General features: G+C 45.2%; 1 protein-coding gene across 2 annotated transcripts in view; it reads left to right on the top strand.

Annotated features, from left to right (window-relative positions):
* The window catches only part of CDC5L (cell division cycle 5 like), a 175,799-nt gene that overhangs the window by 30,962 nt on the left and 120,505 nt on the right, over positions 1-24,332 (top strand). For both annotated transcript variants that reach the window (XM_033935886.1, XM_033935887.1), the window contains exon 4: positions 13,489-13,616. In XM_033935886.1, the coding sequence (XP_033791777.1) occupies positions 13,489-13,616 (128 nt within the window). The remainder of the gene's footprint in view (positions 1-13,488; positions 13,617-24,332) is intronic.

The following is a 24,332-nucleotide window of genomic DNA, read 5'->3' as shown; positions in this document are numbered from 1 at the left end:
TCTAGGTATCCCACAGTACCGCATCGGAAACCTCTCCATTATCAATGAATTCCATAAATTCCTTAATGGTCAAAATCACCTCTTCCCTCACTTTTGGGGCACTCAATAATGTTTCGTTCAGCCTCCAAAACCTATGTCCCTCCACTAAAGATAGCCCCTGGCATGCCTCCCATATAGGAGCATGATCTGAAATTTGAATGGTCTTCAGGCCTGCCTCCTTCATTGTCCCCCACTGGTTCCTAGGCATCCATATGCCATCAATCCTAGTGTATATTTGCTGAGAATGGGAATAGTAAGTGTAATTCCTCTGGGACCCATATAACATCCTCCAACAATCTATCAATCCCAGGGTATGCATCAGAGCCCGGAGTGCTTTGCTATGCACCTTAAGTGTTCCTCTCCCGCCCTTTGAATGATCCTGCTGTGGATCCAGAGAAACATTAAAGTCCCCGTCCACATATACCGTACCCTTCAGAATTCCTACCAGATCCCCTTGAAGGTCTCTATAAAACTCCGCCTGAACTGAATTGGGACCATATATGTTTACTATGGTAACTCTTTGTCCCTTTAAAGTACCTCTGAGTGCAAGACATTACCTATTTTGTCACAATATACCTGTTCAATTTGCAAGCCCAACCCCTTTTGCACCAAGATCGCTATACCCCCACCCCTTGGTGCGTCCAAATCTGTTTGAGTTGTGGCGTTCATAGCAAAGCGTCATCCCTAGGTCTCAGGTGTGTCTCTTATAGATTGCTAAGTTCCCACTTCAATCTCTTTAACTCCTGAAAAACCACACTCTTCCCTGACTATTTAAACCATTAACGTTCCATGACCCTATCGTGAACCCCACGTTCCCCACCCCTTCTCAGAAAATCTGATCCAATCCCACTCGGACCAGCCATATCAGTAAAATGAGGCCATCCAGAAGAGGCTAATGTCCGCCTTAGCCCCCTCTCTCCCAATTACAGAAAAAGCTCCATTCCACCAATATTGATATTCAAGTATCACTACATAATACTTCAATCACACGTTCTCCTGTACCAAAGAACCCCCATTGCATTCACACTTTCCCACACCCCTGAACGTCAAACAAGCTAGACTAGCAGAACCATGTGATCCCCAAACTCCCATACAACAGAATCAAATCATCAGTCCCATATACCCAAAAAAGTATCTTTCCCCTGGAACATTCAAGTATGTCAACCCCCCATCACTCCCCACATTCACCTCTAACACACAATCCTGATACACCACTTGAACATATCCATCTTCACACTCACATATTCCCCTAAGTGTGCAAAGTAGAGCACCCCATGCCACGCTCATTCAGTACTGATATCAAAAAGCCAGGTCAAGTCACTTTTTTAGTTATCTTCTTGACTGTTCAGGTGACCTTCTTCCAGGGAACTCCAGGCCCACTGCTTTTAGCCATAGGAATCGGTGGAGCGCTGTCCGGAACAGATCCGCAGGCCAGATCCATAAGCGCCAGCCAGGCATCCGCTACAGTATCCACTTTATGTGATTTCCCATTAATTGTTAACCAAAGACTAAATGGAAAAAGCCATCGATAACGATGTCCCTTTGCCCGCAGCACCTTCCTTGAATGCTCTCCGCTTTTGCCAGTTCTAAGTTCTGATACATTCCAACTTTAATATCATTACAAGTGAAGGTAGGATTATGCCTCGCTGCTTGCAGAATTATTTCCTTGAGCAAATAGTCTCCATAACAGGCTATAATGTCGCGGTTTCCATCCGCTCTTGCCAGCCCCAAACTTCTATGGGCCTGATACAATATAGAAACATAGAAAGATGACGGCAGATAAGGGCCTTATCCCAGGACAAGCAGGCAGCATATTCTTGACTGATGGGTGACGGCACCGACGGAGCCCCGGTACGGACACTTTTAGAGTGATTGCACTCTAAGAACTTGGAAAGTTCTAGAGACCGCACCGCGCATGCGCGAGTGCCTTCCCGCCCGACCCCGACGCGCGGTCCCTCAGTTTCTTAGTTTCCGCGGAGCTAAGAAGTCGCATTTTCAACGGCTGTTGAAATATTTTTTTCATTCGCCTTCCCGCTCGCGTAAACTTTTTCGGGTTCTTTTTGCCCTTCCCTTTTTCTTTCTTTAAAAAAAAAAAAAAAAAAAAACATTTTCTCTCGTTTTTGTCAAAGTTCTTGATTTGACCCGGCGGGGCCTACTGCCATCATCGAGGCCTCGGCCTTCGATTTGGCAGAAGCCGTTTTTACGTTCATGCCCCCCCAGCCCGGGTTCAAGAAGTGCCAGCGGTGTGCACGGCCTATTTCCCTGACAGACCCGCACAACTGGTGCCTTCAGTGTCTGGGTCCGGAACATCAGGCCTCTACCTGCACCCGCTGTGCCACTTTGAAAAAGCGGACTCTCAAAAATCGAGAGATACAGCAGAGACTGCTTTTCGGCACCGACATGTCCGACCCCGCGTCTTCGGCGCCGGTCTCGGTACCTGTTTCGTCGGCACCCACCTCATCGACGCCACGCGATACCGCGTCGACGTCGCAGCATGCAGGTAAGCCGGCTAAGAAGCCTTCCCCGCTGGAACGTCCTCCGGTCTCCATTGCAGAGAGCCCAATCCTGCCGACCGTGAGGCGCCAGCGGAAGCGCTCCGCCCCTATTGAGGTGAGTCCCTCGACATCGGGCTCCTCATCTCCGGGGCGTCGAGCGGCACCGCAGGTACCGCAGAAGAAAAAAGCGGTACCGGTGCCCTCCCTTGATGATCGCATTGCGGCCATCTTGCAGGTACAGCTGAAGGAACAGCTCAAACAACTCCTTCCAGCTCTCCTGACACCGAGCCCTCCGGTATCGGTCCCCACTGAGCAACCGGTACCGATCGTGGAACAGTCAGTAGTGTCACCATCCACTCCTTCGGTACCGGTACACTTGACCTCATCGGCATCGATGCCTGTCCTCGCACCGGAGCCTAGGTCTCATCACCAATCGGTACAGACATCGGCTCCGGTGCGACCGATAACATCGCCCGGTACCGCGTCGGTGAGGTCGGGTAAGTCGGTACAGAAGTCCCGACACCGAGAACCATCCACCCCTGAGTCTCGGGACCGTGGTCCCCATGTTCGAGACCCTGATCTGTGGGGCGACTCTGAAGAACCTCTTCAGTCAGAAGGGGAGTGTTCATCAGAGGAAGACGAGCCTGTTCTGCAGGATATTTCCTCCAAACCTGATTCCACCTCTTTCTCTTCTTTTTTAAGAGATATGTGTGAATCTCTTTCCATTCCTTTGGAGGCTGAGTCTAAAAAGTCCAAAGCTTTTTTGGACGCTCTTGATTTTGACCAGCCTCCAAAGGAATTCTTGAAACTCCCTTTACATGACATCCTGAGGGAGACCTTCTACAAGAATCTGGAGACTCCTCTTACTATCCCGGGAGCCCCTCGCAAATTGGATTCCCTTTATAAAGTAATCCCTATTCCTGGTTTTGATAAACCACAGCTCTCTCATGAGTCTCTTCTTGTAGAATCCACCCTCAAGAAGTCCTTAGGAGCTAGTGTCTATGCCTCTGTCCCTCCTGGCAGAGAGGGTAAAGCCATGGACAAATTCGGTAAGCGACTTTACCAGAATGCGATGCTTGCTAATCGTTCTGGTAACTATGCTTTTCATTTTTCGTTTTATCTAAAGCATCTCCTTACCACCATGGCTTCCTTTGAGCAGTACCTTCCTGTGGGGAATCGTGAGGCTTTCCATCAGTGCTCTTCAGCTCTTTTCCAGCTCAGGAAATTCATGGTAAGGTCTATATATGACACTTTTGAGCTTACCTCTAGAGCAACAGCCATATCTGTAGCCATGCGCCGTTTGGCTTGGCTCAGAGTCTCTGAGCTTGATGTTAATCATCAAGACCGGTTGGCTAATGCCCCATGTTTAGGGGATGAGCTGTTCGGAGATTCTATGGACTCAACGACCCAGAAGCTCTCGGCTCATGAAACCCGCTGGGATACCCTTCTTAAGACCAAGAAGAAATCTCCACCTTCTCGGCCATTCAGACAGCAAACGGCCTATCAGCGGCGTTTTGTGGCTCGCCCCTTGCAGCCTTCCACTCAGCAACCTAGGAGGCAGCGTCAACAACAGCGGCAAACACCTAGGCCTCAGCAGCAACAACCAGCTAAGCAGCCTCCTCCACAAAAATCGACTCAGCCCTTTTGACTTGATACTCGAGGGCATAGCCAGCGTTCAACCATCTCCTCTCCTCCCTCAACCGATAGGAGGACGACTGTCTTTCTTTCTCAGCCGGTAGGAAGTTATCACTTCGGACCAGTGGGTCCTAAACATCATCCGCCACGGCTACTCTCTCAACTTTCACACCCTTCCGGGCCAAAGTCTACCAAAAGAGTCTGCTTTGCACACTCCTCAATCTGCCCTCCTTTGTCAGGAGGTTCAGTCCCTCCTGCTTCTGAACGCCATAGAGGAAGTTCCTCTGGACCAAAGAGGGCAAGGATTCTACTCCCGGTATTTTCTAGTCCCCAAGAAAACAGGAGACCTCAGACCAATTCTAGATCTGCGAGATCTCAACAAATGTTTGGTCAAAGAAAAATTCAAGATGCTATCTCTAGCTACGCTTTATCCTCTCCTCGATCACAACGACTGGCTATGCTCTCTCGATCTCAAAGAGGCCTACACTCACATTCCAATTCATCCGGCCTCCAGACAGTACCTTCGCTTCATGATAAATCACTGTCATTACCAATACAGAGTGCTCCCCTTCGGTCTTGCCTCCTCTCCAAGAGTGTTCACAAAATGTCTGGTAGTGGTGGCAGCGTTTCTACGCTCCCACCACCTTCAGGTTTTTCCCTACCTGGACGATTGGTTAATCAAGGCCATTTCATCTCAGACTGTTCTTCTGGCCACCAACCAGACCATCTTTTTTCTACAACTACTGGGGTTCGAAATCAATATACCCAAGTCTCACCTTCTGCCTACGCAGAGACTTCAATTCATTGGAGCGGTACTGGACACGGTCCAGATGAGAGCCTTCTTGCCGGACAACCGTCTTCACAACCTCCAATCGCTCTGTCAGCAGGTGCTCTCCCAGCACTCCATTTCGGCAAAGCAGATGATGATTCTCTTGGGTCACATGGCCTCCACAGTTCATGTCACACCCCTGGCACGGCTTCACCTGCGCACTCCCCAATGGACCCTGGCTCTCCAGTGGTCTCAAGCGACAGACTCTTGCTCACGACACATATCTGTGACATCGTCTCTTCGTCAGTCTCTGCAATGGTGGTTGATATCCTCAAATCTCTCCAGGGGCCTTCTGTTCCATCTGCCTCCTCATCATCTGGTCATCACCACCGACGCCTCCCCTTATGCATGGGGAGCCCATCTGAACGAGTTCCAAACTCAGGGCCTTTGGACTCCTCAGGAAAAGAAGCATCACATCAATTTCCTGGAACTCAGGGCAATGTTCTATGCCCTCAAGGCCTTCCAACACCTTCTATTTCCTCAAGTCCTTCTACTTTGCACAGACAACCAAGTGGCCATGTACTACATCAACAAGCAAGGGGGAACGGGCTCTCGCCTCTTATGCCAGGAAGCCCAGAGAATCTGGTCTTGGGCATCCTCGCGCCGCTTATTCCTGAAAGCGATTTATATTCAAGGAGAACAGAACTTCCTAGCGGACAAGCTCAGCAGAGTTCTCCAACCCCACGAATGGACTCTCGACCCATCGACTCTACAGTCCATCTTTGCACAATGGGGCACTCCTCAGGTGGACCTTTTTGCAGCTCCTCACAATCATCAGTTGCCCCAATTCTGCTCCAGACTTTACTCTCCTCACCGTCTGGCAGCAGATGCATTTCTTCTGGATTGGTCCAATCTGTTCCTTTATGCTTTCCCTCCTCTGCCTCTCATGCTTCGGACCTTGTTCAAACTAAAGAGGGAACGGGCCACCATGATCCTGATTGCTCCACGGTGGCCCAGACAACATTGGTTCTCCCTTCTACTTCAACTCAGTTCCAGGGATCCATTTCTACTTCCACTGTTTCCATCTCTGCTTACACAGGATCAGGAAACCCTCCTCCATCCCAACCTGCAGTCTCTACACCTGACAGCTTGGTATCTCTCGGGCTGACTTCAACTGATCTTTTGCTGTCTCAGCCTGTTCGCTCCATCCTGGACGCCTCCAGGAAACCAGCCACTCTACAATGTTACCATCAAAAGTGGACGAGGTTTTCTTCTTGGTGTCTCCTACATCATCATGACCCCAAGTCTCTTGCAGTGGAACCTCTATTGGATTATCTGCTTTCTCTGTCTACTTCTGGTCTCAAGTCTACTTCCATTAGAGTTCATCTCAGTGCCATTACGGCCTTTCATGAGCCGGTCCAGGGGAAACTCCTTTCAGCTCATCCCCTGGTCTCCAGATTCATGCGAGGTCTTTTCAATCTGAAACCACCTCTCAAAGCACCTCCGGTGATCTGGGATCTGAACGTGGTTCTCTCCGCCTTGATGAAGCCTCCATTCGAACCCTTGGCTACTACCTCTTTCAAGTTTCTCACTTGGAAGGTACTTTTTCTTATTGCTCTCACCTCTGCCAGGAGGGTCAGTGAGCTCCATGCACTAGTTTCTGATCCACCTTTCACTGTCTTTCATCACGACAAGGTGGTTCTACGTACACATCCAAAGTTTCTCCCTAAGGTTGTTTCTGAGTTCCATCTCAACCAATCTATTGTTCTACCTGTTTTTTTTCCCTAAACCTCACTCCCATCCCGGGGAACAGGCTCTTCATACTTTGGACTGTAAGCGGGCTTTAGCTTACTATTTAGACCGCACTAAGCCCCACAGATCATCTCCCCAACTTTTTCTGTCCTTTGATCCGAATAAATTGGGACGTCCTGTTTCTAAGCGTACGCTATCTAATTGGCTTGCTGCATGCATTTCATTCTGCTATGCTCAGTCCGGACTGACACTGGAAGGTTCTGTCACGGCACATAGAATTAGAGCTATGGCAGCATCTGTAGCTTTCCTCCGTTCCACGCCCATTGAGGAAATCTGCAAAGCTGCTACGTGGTCCTCAGTCCATACTTTTACATCTCATTACTGTCTGGATGCTTTCTCCAGACGGGATGGACATTTCGGCCAATCTGTTTTACAAAATTTGTTTTCCTAATGGCCAACCTTCCCTCCATCCCTCTTTTTGTTAGCTTGGAGGTCACCCATCAGTCAAGAATATGCTGCCTGCTTGTCCTGGGATAAAGCACAGTTACTTACCGTAACAGGTGTTATCCAGGGACAGCAGGCAGATATTCTTGCGTCCCACCCACCTCCCCGGGTTGGCTTCTTAGCTGGCTTATCTTAACTGAGGGACCGCGCGTCGGGGTCGGGCGGGAAGGCACTCGCGCATGCGCGGTGCGGTCTCTAGAACTTTCCAAGTTCTTAGAGTGCAATCACTCTAAAAGTGTCCGTACCGGGGCTCCGTCGGTGCCGTCACCCATCAGTCAAGAATATCTGCCTGCTGTCCCTGGATAACACCTGTTACGGTAAGTAACTGTGCTATATAGCCCATCAAGTCTGCCCACACTATTTACCCACCCCCTTAAGTCTTCTGACCCCTTAAGTATAATTGTAATTATACTGTCACTCTACTGACCCGCTCATTCAAGTCCTAGTGACCCTATCCTTGGCATGACTCCGTAGGGATCCCACATGGGTATCCCATTTGTTCTTGAAGTCTGGGATGCTGCGTGCGTGCGTGCGTCCTCCATACCCAGCAGTTGCCTGTTTAGAGTCTTTATATTGCTCGACATCAGGAATCCCTTTGAAGTGCAAATTGTGACTTTGAGACCTGTTTTCCAAGCCCTCGATTTGCAATTATAACTCCTCTAGGTGTGCAGCCGTATTCTCAACTACTGTTTTAGTGTCTTGCAATTCCATCGCCACATGCTCCATTTTTCAAAGGCCACAACACGACCTCCGAACTCGCCAACCTCTGCCCGAAGTTCATTAAATGCAGCTTTAATATCCGCCCACACTCCCACCTTCTCCTTCAACTCTCAAAACCACACTTCCATATTGACAGGGGTTATCGTGTCCACCCCCGATGAAATCGAGGTAGCTAGAGAGCTGGTGGCCTCCATGTTCTGCTGCGCCATCTTGGTTCCTCCCCCCCCTCCCCCCGGCATTCTGCTGATATTTGATTGTGTTTTGATGTTTACCAATCCTGTATACTTGTATTTTCGAGTTTCCTCTGACTCACCATACACTCCCTGAGGAAGTGACTGGGGCAGGGTTATTGTGAAGTAACCCATTCTGAGCTCTTTGGGGACAAAGGGCTAGAAAATGAATTAAATAAATAAATAAGAGTGACAATGTCATGGGGCTTGAGCCCCCCTAAAAATGAAGGGAGTTATAAGAGAGGTAATCTTTTCAGGAACAGGAGAGATTTGAGAATGAGAGACTTCAGACAGGGTAGGGCAAATTGAGATGGATACTGTTGAGGAGCAGTCCGGACTATAGTAATTGGATAAGTGCATTGGCCTTAAGGTACAATTATGTAGCTGTACAATTATTGCTATATTAAAAACATAGATGGAAAAGTTTGTCCTCTAATTATTTTAGGTAAATCTCCCTTTCCCAAGAATTTCAGTATAAAGAAAAACAAAAAAAAATCAATTTTTGTCAGTTGATTTTTAGAGTATGAAGTTAATTTCTAGTGTGACACACTCTATTCCTGAACTTTTGGGTAGTCAATCCCTTCTCACGAGAATTCTTGTAGGGAGCCTCATTAGCATTCTTTTGCTCCACCTCTGGACTGTCCTCCAATTCCTCAGTTGTTTCTCTGCAAGTGAGATGGTAGGCACCTGTCTTTTCTGCTTGTGTTTATTTTCAATTAAATTTGGTCTTTTTTGCGAACTGTGAGGCTGTTAGGTGCTGCAGAGGATCACACTCTTGGGATAGCTCTGGCTGGAGGAGAGTGCAGCCTTTCAGCATTATAGAAGTGATAAATAGTAGTAGTAATAGACTCTGAGGTCGAGGGTCTGCTTCCAAGCCTGGAATTTGGTCATAAGAAGCTTTTTGAGGCTGTGGCCTCAGGTTTAAAAGCTGCGGTGTCGGCGCCTTTTGTCTCCTGGGCTTGCTACTCCAAATTGCGCCATGATCAGAGACACCTGTCAGGGGGGGGATCTTCAGTTTTTAATGTCTGGAGTGTATTACGAGGGCCGTTCAAAAAGTATCAGACATATATTCATAAAAAATGCTCATATTCAGATACAACAATCTTATACTAATCTCCTTCAAAGTAGTCCCCTTGGGCTTCCACACACTTCCTCCAATGGTTCTGTCACTGTCAGAAGCAATGCTGGAACGCCTCTTTTGAAATTGTTTGCAACTGGTCCGTCACGTTCTACATGATGTCTTCTCTTGACTGAAATCTGGTCCCTTTCAGGGGCATTTTCAGCTTGAGGAAAAGCCAGAAGTCACACGGAGCCATGTCGGGAGAGTAGGGAGCCTTACGAATCATAGGTGTGTTGTGTTTGGCAAGGAAACTCCATATCAAATGTGAAGAATGGGCAGGTACGTTATCGTGATGGAGTTGCCAATTGCCCGCTGCTCACGGGTCCAGCCGTTTGTGTCTCACTGCATTACAAAGTAGAGTGCTGCACGGGAACGAGGACGACGTGAATCCCGCAGGTTCCCCCTTTGGGTCTTTGTATTGTGTTCAAAAGAAAAGGAAATGCATTTCTGGTTTTATTTCTACAGTGTTGAAGTAATTGCTGGCCCTTGCTATGGCCGGGGATCCCCAAGCTCCGCCAACAGAGGACCTCCTCTAGAGACAGCCAGAATTCCCCTCCACCAAGCGCAGTGACTCGGACGCTACTGCTGCCTGCCAATCTTGGCAAAAGGGACCCCCGGCCAACTGCAGAGGAAGCCCTCAGCTGACAGCTTGAGGGTCCTCATCAGCTGAGTATTTATATTTACATTAGAGGCTCTGGTAGAAACCCATTTACAAAGTATGTATTCTTCCCAATTAACATTTCCAAATTAATAAAGTGTCTTTTCTTATATGTAAATGGGTCTCTACCAGAGCCTTTAATTCAGTAGTATAATTAAATGAAATAACTACTTCTGAAGTTTATAGGGACGGGTGGGGACGGATTTGATTCCAGCTGGGACAGGTGGGGAATGGATTTGATTCCAACGGGGACAAGTGGGGACAGGTTTGATTCTTCCGAGGACGGGCGGGGATGAGTTTAATTTCTGTCCCCGCGCAACTCTCTATTACAAAGGCGACGCAGAACCTCTTGGTAGTACCCCTTGGTGATTGTTGTGCCGTGTGGTGAATACTCGTGATGAACCACACCACTGGAGTCAAAGAAGACAGTCAGTTTGACTTTGACATTGCTGCGGACCTGCCTTGCTTTTTTTGGCCTCGGGGATGTTGAATGCTTCCATTGTGATGATATCAGCTTGGTTTCTGGGTCATACCCATAAACCCAGGACTCATCGCCAGTGATCACTTTGCTGAGTAAGTTGAGATCACTGTTCACAGTCTCCAACATGTCCTGTGCGATCTCCAAATGGAGTTGCTTCTGCTCGATCGTTAACAGCTTTGGCATGAACTTCGCTGAAATTCCCCTGAAGCCCAAATCCTCAGTCAAAATGGAATGAATGGATCCAACGTTGATGCTCTCCTCGTCTGCAAGTTTTCTGATCGTGATTTGATGATCGCGCATCATTAGGGTCCTCACTTGGTAATTGACAATTTCATTTCTGGATGTTGAGGGCCTATCAGAACGTGCTTCACTCTCCACTGATGTGCGGCCATCTCTGAAGTGGTTTTATTACTCTTTTATCTGTGTGGTGCCCATTACTTTATCCCCAAAGGCCTGTTGAATTTTGCGGATTGTTTCCACTTGGGAATCGCCAAGCTTTACACAAAATTTAATGCAATAGGGTTGTTCAACTTTTTCTGTCATTTTGTGAAAAACGAAAATCCGGCGGCGCTCACTTACACTTCCTCACTCATTGGTGGTCTGCCAGTGACTGACAGCTTCTGTAGGCAGGAAAAAATTCAAGCATGCACATTAGGTTGCCTACATACGTGCACCAAATTATGCCTCCCTGGCTTTATTTGTTTAAGCAAGAAAAATTAAGGTCTGAAACTTTTTGAATGGCCCTCGTATGTAGCTGATGCTCTGTATGACCTTGGCAGCTGAGGCTAAAGGTAAAATAGACATGGGCCAAGAGGGAAGTTGAGGAGGAAGGTTTAAGTGTGCTGACTCACATGGGGGTCTGCTGGATTCACAGAAATGCTGACCCAGATGCAACATTTTTTATTACCAGGAAGCAAGACCGTTTACTGCTCCCATGGGTTGGTAAAAGGCCTTGTTCCCGTTCCGATGGTAAACAGCCTGATTTTTTTTTCCTTCTATGCAGTTAAACCATGGTTTGCTGTGGTGTTCAGTCACCATGTCAATCTCTAGTTTCTGGGAGTCTGGTTCGACACAAGGGAAAACAAAGTGTTCTTTCCAGAAGCCCACAGAGAGAAGCTTCTGCATCAGATACAGGAGTTTTGAAATGAGACTGCTCTGATGGCCTGGCATTATTTCCAGGTGCTGGGATCAGTGGTTATGACCATAGACATAGTTCTCTGGGCAAGGGTGCACTTGGGTCCATTCCAGGATGCACTCCTTTCCCGATGGTGTCTACAAAGAGATATGCTCCAGGAGCAGCTGACTTGGACAATGGAAGCTTATCACAGTCTAGCCTAGTGGTTGGATCTCCAGTCTCTCACCAGAGGAGTTCCCCTTTACATCTCTGCATGGGTGATATTGTCAACGGATACCAGCCTATTCAGCTGGGGGGGTACATTGTGAGGGGGGTCCAGTTCAGGGATGCTGGTCCCTTCCCAGAGGAAGTAGTTGATCAACTGCTTGGAACTATGAGCGATCTGCCTGGTGGGAGTGCGCTGCAGAGTAAAGCAGTACAATGGCAGTATGTCAATTGCCGGGGGGAGGGGGGACGGGGCGGCGCACCAAGAGAGCTGCTCTACGTTTGGAATCCCAGATGGTGTTTCGATGGGTGGAGGCCCATCTCATTTCGCTCCCAGCAGCACATGGCAGGAGTGAACAGTGTGCAAGCAGATTTCCTCAACCAGAAGACCCTGGATCCCGGGGAGTGGTCACTGTCTCAGGAAGCCATCACCTGCATTGTGAATTAGGAGGGGCGGACACCTGACTTTCGATCTGATGTACCAGTAGCCAACAAGAAGGCAGCTCATAGCACACCAGACTGGCTGAGGCGACTGTGGTATACATCTACAAAGGGATCAAGGTCTCAAATTTCCATGTCATCCCCAGCTTCTCATGTAGGTCCAGTTGCCCTGCAGGATCCAGAACTCCATGGTCTTACGTCATGGCTCTTGAGCGTGTGGCGTAAGCATGTAAAGATGGGCCATTTGGCCTTTATTTGCCATCATGTTTCTATGCCTTCTTACTGCCTCAGAGGTGCTGGGGAATCAGGACATCTTGGTTTTTTGTTTCCTTTGTCCAGTCTTGACAAGGATAGAGGATGTGACTGCTGCATTGAAGAATCATAAGAATAACCTTACTGGGTCAGACCAATCTATCCCACTATCCTGTCTTTGCGGAGGCCAAGCCAAGTCACAAATACCTGGTAAAAACCCAAATAGTAGCAGCATTCCATGCTACTGATCCATGTCTGTCTCAACAGCAGACTATGGACTTTTCATCCAGGAACTAGTCAAAACCTTTTTTAAAACCAGCTACATTAGTTGCTCTTACCACATCCTCTGGCAAAGCGTTTCAGAACTTAACTATTCTCTGAGTGAAAAAATATTTCCTCCTATTGGTACTAAAAGTATTATTGTAATTTCATCGAGTGTCCCTCTAGTCTTTGTAAATCTTAATGCAGTAAAAAATTGATCCACTTGTACCCATTCTACACCACTCAGGATTTTGTAGACTTCAATCATAGCTCCCCTTAACTTTCTCTTTTCCAAGCTGAAAAGCCCTAACCTCTTTAATCTTTCCTCATACGAGAGGAGTTCCATCCCCTTTATTATCTTGGTTGCTAAGGAGTATTTATAAAATCTCCCACACTCTTAGTGCAGGTTGCACACAGGTTTATGTCTTGTTTGTTTTCACCTTATGTATTGCAAATGGTTAAGTTTTGTTTTATCTGTTATCTGTTTAATGATATGTTACTCGGGGAGCGTTCTCTATCCCTTCCTAGTCTATTTTCTCTCCAGGGCTGACCATCTGCTTCAGTATGAGCTGAAGAATTGGAGGATAGCACAGAGGGATGATAGGCAGATTAAAAGAATGCTAATGATGATCCCTACAATAATTCTTAGTAGAAGGGATTGACTACCCACAAGTTCTGGATTAGAGTGTCTGTCTGCTAGAAAGAAGATTACTGAGGTAAGAACCTAATCTTTTCCATATGTAATTGGAATAATTTGGATCTTTTATTTTTCTAACAATTTAAATTTGTAAGAGACAAAGCTGCACAGAGAGATAATGAAGAAGAAACAGCAGATGATCCTCGGAAACTTAAACCTGGAGAGATTGATCCAAATCCAGAAACAAAACCAGCCAGGCCTGATCCAGTTGATATGGATGAAGGTAAACCTATCTAACCAACTCTTCCCTGACAGAAATTGGCTAATCAATCAATAGTATCTTTGGCTCCTTGTTATATAAAATGCAGTCTATACTATAAAATGGGAAGTTGGCACAGAAGTCATTCCATGTTCAGTACACTTCTCCCTCTATATTCACGGTGATAGGGGAAAAACAACTCGGCGAATACAGAAAAATTGTGAATAACTTTTTGTATGTTATTTGCGGCTTTCTGTTAAAAACCCTAGAGACTATGCTAAAACCGCGAATAACCTGACCTGTTCCTATGAAGAAAGTGCAGTGATTTTCTCTGTACAGTGCTGGGATTTTCTCTGATCTAATTTTGGGGGTGGATCCTGCAAATGAAAAACCGTGAATAACCGAAACCGCGATTGGTGAAACCGCAAATATGGAAGGAGAAGTGTAGTCTAATTTTAGAAAAGTGCTCCACCTCACCATCATGGATTTTGATGAAACTTTGCATGCAGAATCTTGCTAGCTTTGGTAAAGTTTAAGATTCGCCAGTGGAATACTTGTAGAGATATAGCTTTTTGTTTGATACCATACTGTGACCATGTACAGTATCCCTGCAATATTTTTGCAACTTGAATCAAAATATTTAATTGGTTATACAAGAAAAGAAATGAAACTTGGCAATATTATATAACTTTTTGTGATCTATTCAATGGAACTAATGTATGCCAACAAAATGGACACGCTAAAAAAATTTCAAAGTTTAGCCTTCTGTGGCTCCTGTATATTATCTTGTGACGTGTCTTTGATCTCAAATATATAGTTTCAACTTGTAAGCTAATCCTGTTACTTTACAATTTCACTTTAAATTTTGTGATTTTTTTTTAAAGTCAAAAAATGGGGTATTTTCAACCATCTTTTACAAAAAAGTTATCATCTAGAAATATTTTTGAACCAGCTCTGTTAGAAATAGCATGTTTCAATCCCCCTGAAAAGGATGGTTTTATTTTTCACCAGTAAATAATGCCATAAAATAAGGATCAAAGTTTAACAAGCCACTGTAGACTTATAGCGTATCTTTCAGTGTTTGATATCTATATAAATGTATAATGCTATATATATTTGCTATATGTTTGACACAACATCTGACATCAATTTTATAAATATAGCAAGCAGCACACAGGTTTAGTATATTGCTGTTTTTTATTTACTGTGCAGTGCATGAATTTAGCATTTTGCTATATTTCCATTTGTATTAGATAGATAATATTATTGAGATGATTCCTTTTCATCTCAAGACCTAATCTATTTTCAATAATTCTTTCCTGTTTAGATTCATAGAAATTTATGTTATCTATCCATTAATTCATAATGGAAACAATTGAATTGGGTGATTTGACTATGTCTGTTCACTAGCAGCTTTGGAAGAAAACAGCCATCATTGAAGTATCACAGCTTATTTTATTTTTTATAATATTTTACATTACAATCCAAGCAAAAACTTGTAGAAATGTATATCAATTTTAGAAAAATAATATCAATATTGTATACTCCAAGATTCATCTTGAGGACAACAGGGAAAAAAATATCAAATTAGGTAAATAAACCTGATCTAAAACACAGACATATCTAGTACTAGAACAAAAAAAAAGCAACAACAAAATCTAAATAGCCTTTCTATATTGGTGGTTGAAATTCAATCCTCTTAGCTGCCAGAAATGCAGTTAAATGGATCGGATTTAAAAAAAAAAAAAACCAAAACATGGATACCTCGGAATGAACGTAGCCCCTAACGGAAGTACCCCTGGTCTCAATAAAAGAAACTGTTTTCTATGTTTTTTAGTTTCTCGGGAATCATCAGAAAAAACACAAATTTTTAAACCATGAAAAAGTTCCTCTCTGTCTGAGAAACAAATTCAATAGCCATTATTTATCTGGTGTCAAAGCAAATGTTTTTATTTATATTTCTTTATTCGTTTTATAATTTTGACAATCAAAACACAAGAAAAAATATCGTGAAATTAAAAATTATCATTTATTCCAAATATTTCAAGTAAAATTCTTAAATACACAATATAGTTAGTCCACAATCACTGGAGATGGTGCTGCATTTGCTGAAATTTAACAAACATATCAGGAAAATCAAAAGGAGGCTCGACTGCCATAGAACATTCCCTTATCAAAACGGATTGAGAATCAGAATTAATTATTACTTACTATCCTGAGAAGCAATAAATTTAGATAGCTGCTGCAGTTAAAAAAAAAAAAACATATCTGTTCTCTTTATAAATCGTTACACATTTACAGGGGTACCTCAGAACAAAGGTCGCCCCCAACTGAACCACCTTAGGTCTCAGTATGAGAAATTGTTTCCTTCTCCTCTGTGTCGAACGAGAAACATCTGGATACATTCTTATAATATTTGACAAAAAGGGAATATCTTTATATTTGAAAAATAATTTTAACATCCATTCCCTATCTGAATTGATAGCAAACTGTACTAATAATGTGGCTGGAACCTGAGTCTCAGTTTCTGACCTCTTTAGGAAATCAGTTAAATTCAAAATATCTGCAGATAAATTCTGCTGATTAGAACTTTGAGACCTAAGTCTCATAGATAAATAATATATTTTAGAGAGAGGTGGATGTGAGGAATTAGGTACTTTCAATACTTCACTTAGGTAATGCTTAAACATATCTTTTGCCGGTATGGAAAATAATTTTGGAAAATTGATAATCCGCAAATTGCTTCTCCTAATGGAGTTTTCCACCATTTCTTGTTTGAAATGTAAACTTGCACTATCTTTTACCCAAGTTAGTACTTGCGCTTCCACTGGTTTTACTCTGGTGTCACAATCATTTGAATCGCGCCGAGCTCTACGAATGTGGAGATGATGCGGTATACAAACCTAAGGATTAGATTAGATTTTCCAATACCGAAATTCTATTCTTCAAATCCAAATTTTCTGAAAGTATTGCAGAACAATTTTGAGAGAGTTGCTGAATCTGGTGTCCCAAAACCATCTGGAGGTTAGAAATAGCCTCCCAAATTGTTTCCATATTGAAAACTTTAGGTTTAGTTAAGGGCAAAAACTCAGTTCTGGTTGCCCCTGTTAAAACCAAAGTACTTGCGTTTGCTGCAGATAATCCTGTAATAACTTTTATCCGGTTCTCTTCTCCTCGCGGCTGCTCAGATGGAACTGCACTGTCTCCCTGCTTCCACTTGGCTCCAGGAACTTCGCCCTGCCGGGAAAGCAGGAAGGCGTTCTGATTATGGCTCGACGTCAGCTGCTCCTCTCCCGCTACCCCAGCTTCCACTTTTGCCGCATTAGGTCGAACCGGAGGGCTCCGTTCTTCCGGAGAGAGATTGACACCCTCAAAAGAAGGGAGAGACGCCTCAGCCAGCGCTTCCCCTCCAGCCGAGATATTACCCTCTGAATACTGCTGCGTCCTATGGCTGTGCTGCACAAATTCATCCATCGGGCCGACTGTAGGTAATCGCTCGCCCGACAATCCCAGGCGCTTAGACTTTCTTTTAACCATTTCTGGTTAAGTAAAAAGCACTCTAAACTAAACTAAGCCTTAGGTTTATATACCGCATCTTCTCCACTGAAGTGGAGCTCGACACGGTTTACAGAGTTTAAAAAATATGAGAAGAGAAAGAGTTTACAAAGCATAAAAAGAGGGGATGTAATCAGGAGAAGAGATTATTATATGCTAGAGAAAAGCCAGGTTTTCAGTTGTTTTCGGAATAGTTGGAGGGAGTCCAGGTTCCGCAGCAGGACAGTGAGGTCGTTCCAGAGGCCGGTGATTTTGGAGAGGAGGGATCTACCCAGTTTACCTGCGTGGAGGATGCCGTGTAGAGAGGGGAAGGATAGTTTATGTCTGTGGGCAGATCTGGTGGTAGTTGGTGTCAGGGCGAGAAAGGATAGAGGGATTAGGGGCGGAAGGATGCTGCTTCGAACCGCCATCTTGTCAAGCTCCGCCGTAAATGTTACTACAAGAGTGGAGCTAATCACTACTCCAAAATTGCTGAGACATCTAAGGGACCTTCCAGCTCTTGTGGATCTTTTTGATTTGCTTCAGAACTCTTTGATAAAGGTAAATAATATACTCGAGTTAAATGAGGAATTTTTAACAGATGGAACTTGTACAATGTCTATCATATCTCTTTACCATGCAACATGACTCAATATTTGTTCACGTATTTATTCAAAAGGTGATTGAGTTTTGAAAACCAAAATTGAAAGTTAGCAGAATCCACTATTTTAGTGATGGCTCAGCTGCCCAATAGAAGAACTACAAAAATTTTGTCAACCTGTGCAATCAGAAAAGTGATTTCAATATTGAAGCACAATGGAATATTTTTGGTACAAGCCATGGAAAATCACCTTGTGACGAAATTGGTGGAACAATGAAAAGATTAACAGCTAGAGCTAGCTTTCGAAGAACATCAAATATTGACACAAAAGACCTGTTCAATTTCATTAAATACAAATTTGTCCGCAGAGAAGTCAATGAAAACAAGAAATTTCAAGAAGTATGGCAAGAAAACAGCACAATAGCTAGAACATCATCAATTCGTACCACTCAACTCAAACACCGTTAGTGTGAGCAAACTGTCAAATGATACTACTGTACCTACTTTGTTGCCAGAGCTTCCAATAAGTACTCTACAGTGCTGGACTTGAGAATATCACGACTGCTTCCTGGTTATTATATTGCTTGTATTTACAATAACAAATTGGCAACGTTGTTGAAGTATCAGTGGAAGAAAATGATGACTTGATAAAGTTAATGTACTCACAAGGCCCTGCTAATTCATTTTACTGGGATCCAAAAGAGTAAACTGACCTCACATTCAAAATAGTAACCTAACCATGGACAATGACCAACAATTTCTAAGTCACTCAGAAACGTGAAACTCTTCAAGGGGGGACCGCACCGCCCTAGTGATGAACCAGAGTTTGCCTTCCAGTTATTGCAACTGTTTAAATGCTGGTCACGCTCCAAGGGTGGTTACAAAAATAAATAAATAAAGATTGTTACAGTCTTTCAAATACATGTATGAAGATTCTTTCTTTCTTTCTTATATTGTCAAACAAACATCACTTTGAAATGAATAAGTTATGACATAGTGACTTAGCTTTATGAAGGGTTAGGGGTCTCTACGTGGCCCCGTTTAGATTTCTTCTTCAGGAGACCCTATCATAAATGTAGTAAGAGTCCTTTTCAATGCTTGTGAAAGTTTTTAGCTTCGTGATGTAGCAACATCTAAAAAACAAAGTACAGTGGTGCCTCGCATAACGGACGCCTCGCACAGCGAACGCTGCGCACAACGAACTTTATGTCTTGATCCGTACAACGAACTTCGTTTCACACAACGAAGTCGCCCGAGCTGCATCCTTCCGCGCAGGCACTGCGCTTAACTGCCCTCTCTCCGCCTGGTTCCCTCTTGCCCCCCCGACTCCCCGACACGATCGGGGCAAGAGGGAGCTCAAGCCCTCTTGCCCCCCCCCCGACTCCCCGACACGATCGGGGCAAGAGGGAGCTCAAGCCCTCTTGCCCCCCCGACTCCCCGACACGATCGGGGCAAGAGGGAGCTCAAGCCCTCTTGCCCCCCCGACTCCCCGACACGATCGGGGCAAAAGGGAGCTCAAGCCCTCTTGCCCCCCCGACTCCCCGACACGATCGGGGCAAAAGGGAGCCCAAGCCCTCTTGCCCCGCCGATTCCCCAACTCCCCGACAATATCGGGCCAGGAGGGAGCCCAAGTCCTCCTGGCCACGGCGACCCCCTAACCCCACCCTGCACTACATTACGGGCAGGAGGGATCCCAGGCCCTCCTGCCCTCGACGCAAACCCCCCCTCCCCCCAACGACCGCCCCCCCCCCAAGAACCTCCGACCGCCCCCCCAGCCGACCCGCGACCCCCCTGGCCGACCCCCACGACACCCCCAACCCCCTTCCCCGTACCTTTCTGTAGTTGGCCGGACAGACGGGAGCCAAACCCGCCTGTCCGGCAGGCAGCCATCGACGGAATGAGGCCGGATTGGCCCATCCGTCCCATAGCTCCGCCTACTGGTGGGGCCTAAGGCGCCTGGGCCAATCAGAATAGGCCCGGGAGCCTTAGGTCCCTCCTGGGGGCGGGGCCTGAGGCACATGGGCCCAACCCGACCATGTGCCTCAGGCCCTGCCCCCAGGAGGGACCTAAGGCTCCCGGGCCTATTCTGATTGGCCCAGGCGCCTTAGGCCCCACCAGTAGGCGGAGCTTTGGGACGGATGGGCCAATCCGGCCTCATTCCGTCGATGGCTGCCTGCCGGACAGGCGGGTTTGGCTCCCGTCTGTCCGGCCAACTACAGAAAGGTACGGGGAAGGGGGTTGGGGGTGTCGTGGGGGTCGGCCAGGGGGGTCGCGGGTCGGCTGGGGGGGCGGTCGGAGGTTCTTGGGGGGGGCGGTCGTTGGGGGGAGGGGGGGTTTGCGTCAAGGGCAGGAGGGCCTGGGATCCCTCCTGCCCGTAATGTAGTGCAGGGTGGGGTTAGGGGGTCGCCGTGGCCAGGAGGACTTGGGCTCCCTCCTGGCCCGATATTGTCGGGGAGTTGGGGAATCGGCGGGGCAAGAGGGCTTGGGCTCCCTTTTGCCCCGATCGTGTCGGGGAGTCGGGGGGGCAAGAGGGCTTGAGCTCCCTTTTGCCCCGATCGTGTCGGGGAGTCGGGGGGGCAAGAGGGCTTGAGCTCCCTCTTGCCCCGATCGTGTCGGGGAGTCGGGGGGGCAAGAGGGCTTGAGCTCCCTCCTGCCCCGATCGTGTCGGGGAGTCGGGGGGGGGGCAAGAGGGCTTGAGCTCCCTCTTGCCCCGATCGTGTCGGGGAGTCGGGGGGGGCAAGAGGGCTTGAGCTCCCTCTTGCCCCGATCGTGTCGGGGAGTCGGGGGGGCCAGAGGGCTTGAGCTCCCTCTTGCCCCGATCGTGTCGGGGGTGCCAGGGACTACACGGAGTCACCCACCGTACCACCCGATTCGGGTAAGCGCAGGTATCGGTGGGTGGCTTATTTGCGGGGGGGTGCCTTATTTTACATTTTTTTCTAAAAAGGGGGGGCTGTCTTATTTGATGGCCCTGCCTTATCATCGGGGAAACACGGTAGAAAAAAAAAAAAAAATGAACAGTTAAGTCCCAGTTTTTGCCGCTGAGACTCTGCCCTCTCACTGTAAAATTAGACTCTACTTAGTCTGTCTTTAAATTTAAAAAATGTGTGTTGTTTTAAAAAACAATTATGTTTTTAGATGTATCTAAATAAAAATAATAACCAAAAATTTATCTTTTTTTATGTCATCTTAGCATATTTTATGCTGCAGAACGAATTATTTTGTTTTACATGTATTCTTATGGGAAAACGCATTTCACACAACGAACGTTTCACATAACAAACTTGCTCCTGGAACGGATTAAGTTCGTTGTGTGAGGCACCACTGTATATAAAAGGGCCGGTTTGTGAGGAAAGATATCACTATCCACACTACGACAATGTCTAAATAAACTTTAAAGGCTATTTCATGAGGGGAGGCACTGTAAGATACATATCGTCGAAGAACGCTGTCGGTGCAAAAGATTTCAACTGCCAGAGGAACCACAACGGCAGCTCTCCAGTTTAAATGTAAAATGGGGGAGGAGCTCCCTAAATGTCAGAGTTATGACTGACGTCATTAATACACGTAACCAGTTATTTTTGTCCAAATGCTGTTACTAAATGAGTCCATAAAATGTTTTTTATCATCCAATCAAGGCAAATAAATGAACATGGTTAAAATGTTATGATGTGATCACTGTAAATGAATGTGTTAATAAAAACCTATGTCACTGAATGATCATTTTACATGAAGGCAATCCATTCCATTTCGCTGTTGAGGCCATTAGGGTGTAACGTGTTAAGAGTGAAAATCCATTTCTGTTCTTGTTTCCAAAGTATATGGGCAATGTCTCCTCCTCTGGTTAGATTAATAACATTGAGTACAGAAAATTTAAGATCTGTGACTGCATGCTGATGTTGTAACCAGTGTTGAACCAGAGGGGCCTCTCACTTCGGTGCGGATCCTGCTGATATGTTCTCCTATACGGGTCTTAATACTTCGTGTGGTGCATCCCACATACAGTAGATGACACGGGCATTGAATTACATACACCACTTGTCTAGAATCACAATCCGTGGCAGGGGATTTGACTTTGCTTAAACAATTACAATGTATAGACATTTGCTGCAAAGTGACACTATGTTTATACATCTTACAGTGTCCACATGGAGTATGTTGCCCTAATGTTCGTTCAGGGAGATGTTTAACAAACTGGGAATGTACCAGCTGTTGTATGAGATTGCATTGTTTAAAAAATGCAAATCTAGGTACTTGTTGAAATGCCTTATGGTATTGCATAACCCCCCAGTGTTTCTTGATGATCCATTTGATATCAAATGCCCGGACTGAGTATGGAAGGACACATACTAAAGTGTCCTCCTCTTCTCTGGGAGATGGATTCAATAGTAAAGATCTATTAGCATATAGCCCTCTCTTATATGCTTTTTTAATCACTGATGGTGGATACCCCCTTTGTATGAATCGTGTTTTCATGTCGTTGGCCTTATGGACATAATCTTGAACTGTAGTACAAAGTCTCCAAAGGCGTAAAAACTGCCCTACAGGGATGTTATTTCTTAAATGCCTGGGATGAAAACTACTGTACTCCAGTAAATTGTTTCTATCTGTAGATTTGCGAAAAATAGTAGTACCTGCCTTGGTACAAACAAATCTGAATATCTGGAAATGACACCTGTCTTGAATCTGTACACATGGTGAATTGCATATTACTATCACATGAATTTAACCACTCCAAAAATTTTGGAAGATCTGTAGGTGATCCTATCCATACCGCAAAAATATTGTCGATGTACCGTTTCCAAAGTAAAAAATCTTTCCAATATGTTGATGTGTATAGAAAGGTTTTCTCAAATTTGGATACATACAGGTAAGCCACAGACGGGGCCATTTTTGCCCCCATAGCCGTGCCCTTGATTTGTTTATAATACTGCATATCAAACTGAAAATAATTCATGCTTAATGCAATATGTGCTAATTGGATCAAGAGTTCAATCCTGTGTTGAGACAAATCTAATGCCAATAATTCTTCTTTGATAATTGCTACTGCGGCATTCTGTGGAACGTTGGTATACAGAGCTGATACTGTATATCCAAAGTGATAAGTGTAGCATGTGAGGGTATGTCATGATATTGTGCTAGAATGTTTATCATATTAGCTGAGTCAAGTACATAAGAAGAAGCCAAAGGAACTCTGTCTTTAAGATAAATATCAAGTATAGTGGATAGAGGTTCTAAAATGGAACCTATACCAGAAACCTATACCAGAGTTTCACGTTTCTGAGTGACTTAGAAATTGTTGGTCATTGTCCATGGTTAGGTTACTATTTTGAATGTGAGGTCAGTTTACTCTTTTGGATCCAAGCATTTTCTGACTTCCATTAGTTTTTTAACTAGTATTACCCCTGCGATTTCAAAAGGAAATTCATTTTACTGGCCTGAAAGACATTTACAGTAAACCCCCGTGAACTCGCTGTTCGCAAATTGCGGACTCAGTAATTCATGGTATTTTCCAACCGTCACTTCCTTGTACTAAAGTCAGGGTTACACCAATCAGGAGCTGCTTTGACACGCTATCTGGCATGTCAAAGCAGCTCCTGATTGGTGTAACCTGACTTTAGTAACAGGAAGAGGCAGTCAAAGCATACCGCAATTGATTTCCTGCACTCTCTGGTGCCCTAGCTGCCTTCTCCTGCCCTTTGACAGGCGAAAAACCTTATTTGCGGTTTTTAGAAATTTGCGGAGGTTCCTGGAACGGAACCCCTGTGAATTTCGGAGGAGTACTATATTGGGTGCTGGAACAGCATCTCATTACCATGCTCTCTACTCCATCAGTTACATCATCTGGGCGACAATATCAGTTTTAAGAAACTGTTTTGGCAAATGTGACTCATAAATTCAATAAAATGGCAATGGAAGAATAAAGACAGTCAGAACTTCTTCTTGGGAACCAATAGAAGATACCCACTTTAGGCTTGGGAATGTAGGTTAAGCTGCTCAATCATTGGCTTAGGATCCAGACAGTTATCCGCTCAAGGCTTTGGAACCTCAACAAAAAAACCAAGACAGCAGGCTTGGAAACCTGAACTAAGAAACCTACCCGTGGCTGGCATTGCACGACTATCGGGTGTGACATCTACGGTAATGAAGTTGCTGGTTCAAAATTCTTGAACTGGTAGTGGCAATATCACCATGGACCAACTCTATCAAATATTTTCCTTATACATATGCAAAATAGTAGTCATATAACAAGTACAACTTGAAGAACTATCACATTTGGATGCTAACGTATGCGGTTACCATAGAAACTTCTATGAGCTTTGACCCTTATTTTCAGGCACTGTTTGCTTGCTTTGAAAAACAAAACCAACATTATCAGGAGGTTTGAAACATGCTGGTTCTGACAGAGCTGGTTCAAAAATGTTTCTAGATGACTCTTTTTTGTTTTTGCAAAAGCTCTTTGAAAATGCCCCTTTTTTGAAAAATCACAAAATTTAAAGTGAAATTGCAAAGTAATGAGATTACTGTATATACTTGAATATAAACTGAGATTTTGGGGCCAAATAATGGCCCACAAATGGGGGTCTCGATTTATATTTGAACCTCCT

The sequence above is a fragment of the Geotrypetes seraphini genome, chromosome 3 (genome assembly GCF_902459505.1).
Source record: "Geotrypetes seraphini chromosome 3, aGeoSer1.1, whole genome shotgun sequence".
Classification (NCBI taxonomy): domain Eukaryota; kingdom Metazoa; phylum Chordata; class Amphibia; order Gymnophiona; family Dermophiidae; genus Geotrypetes; species Geotrypetes seraphini.
Note: the sequence above shows the minus strand (reverse complement) of the source record. Positions and strands in the feature narration are given on the sequence as shown.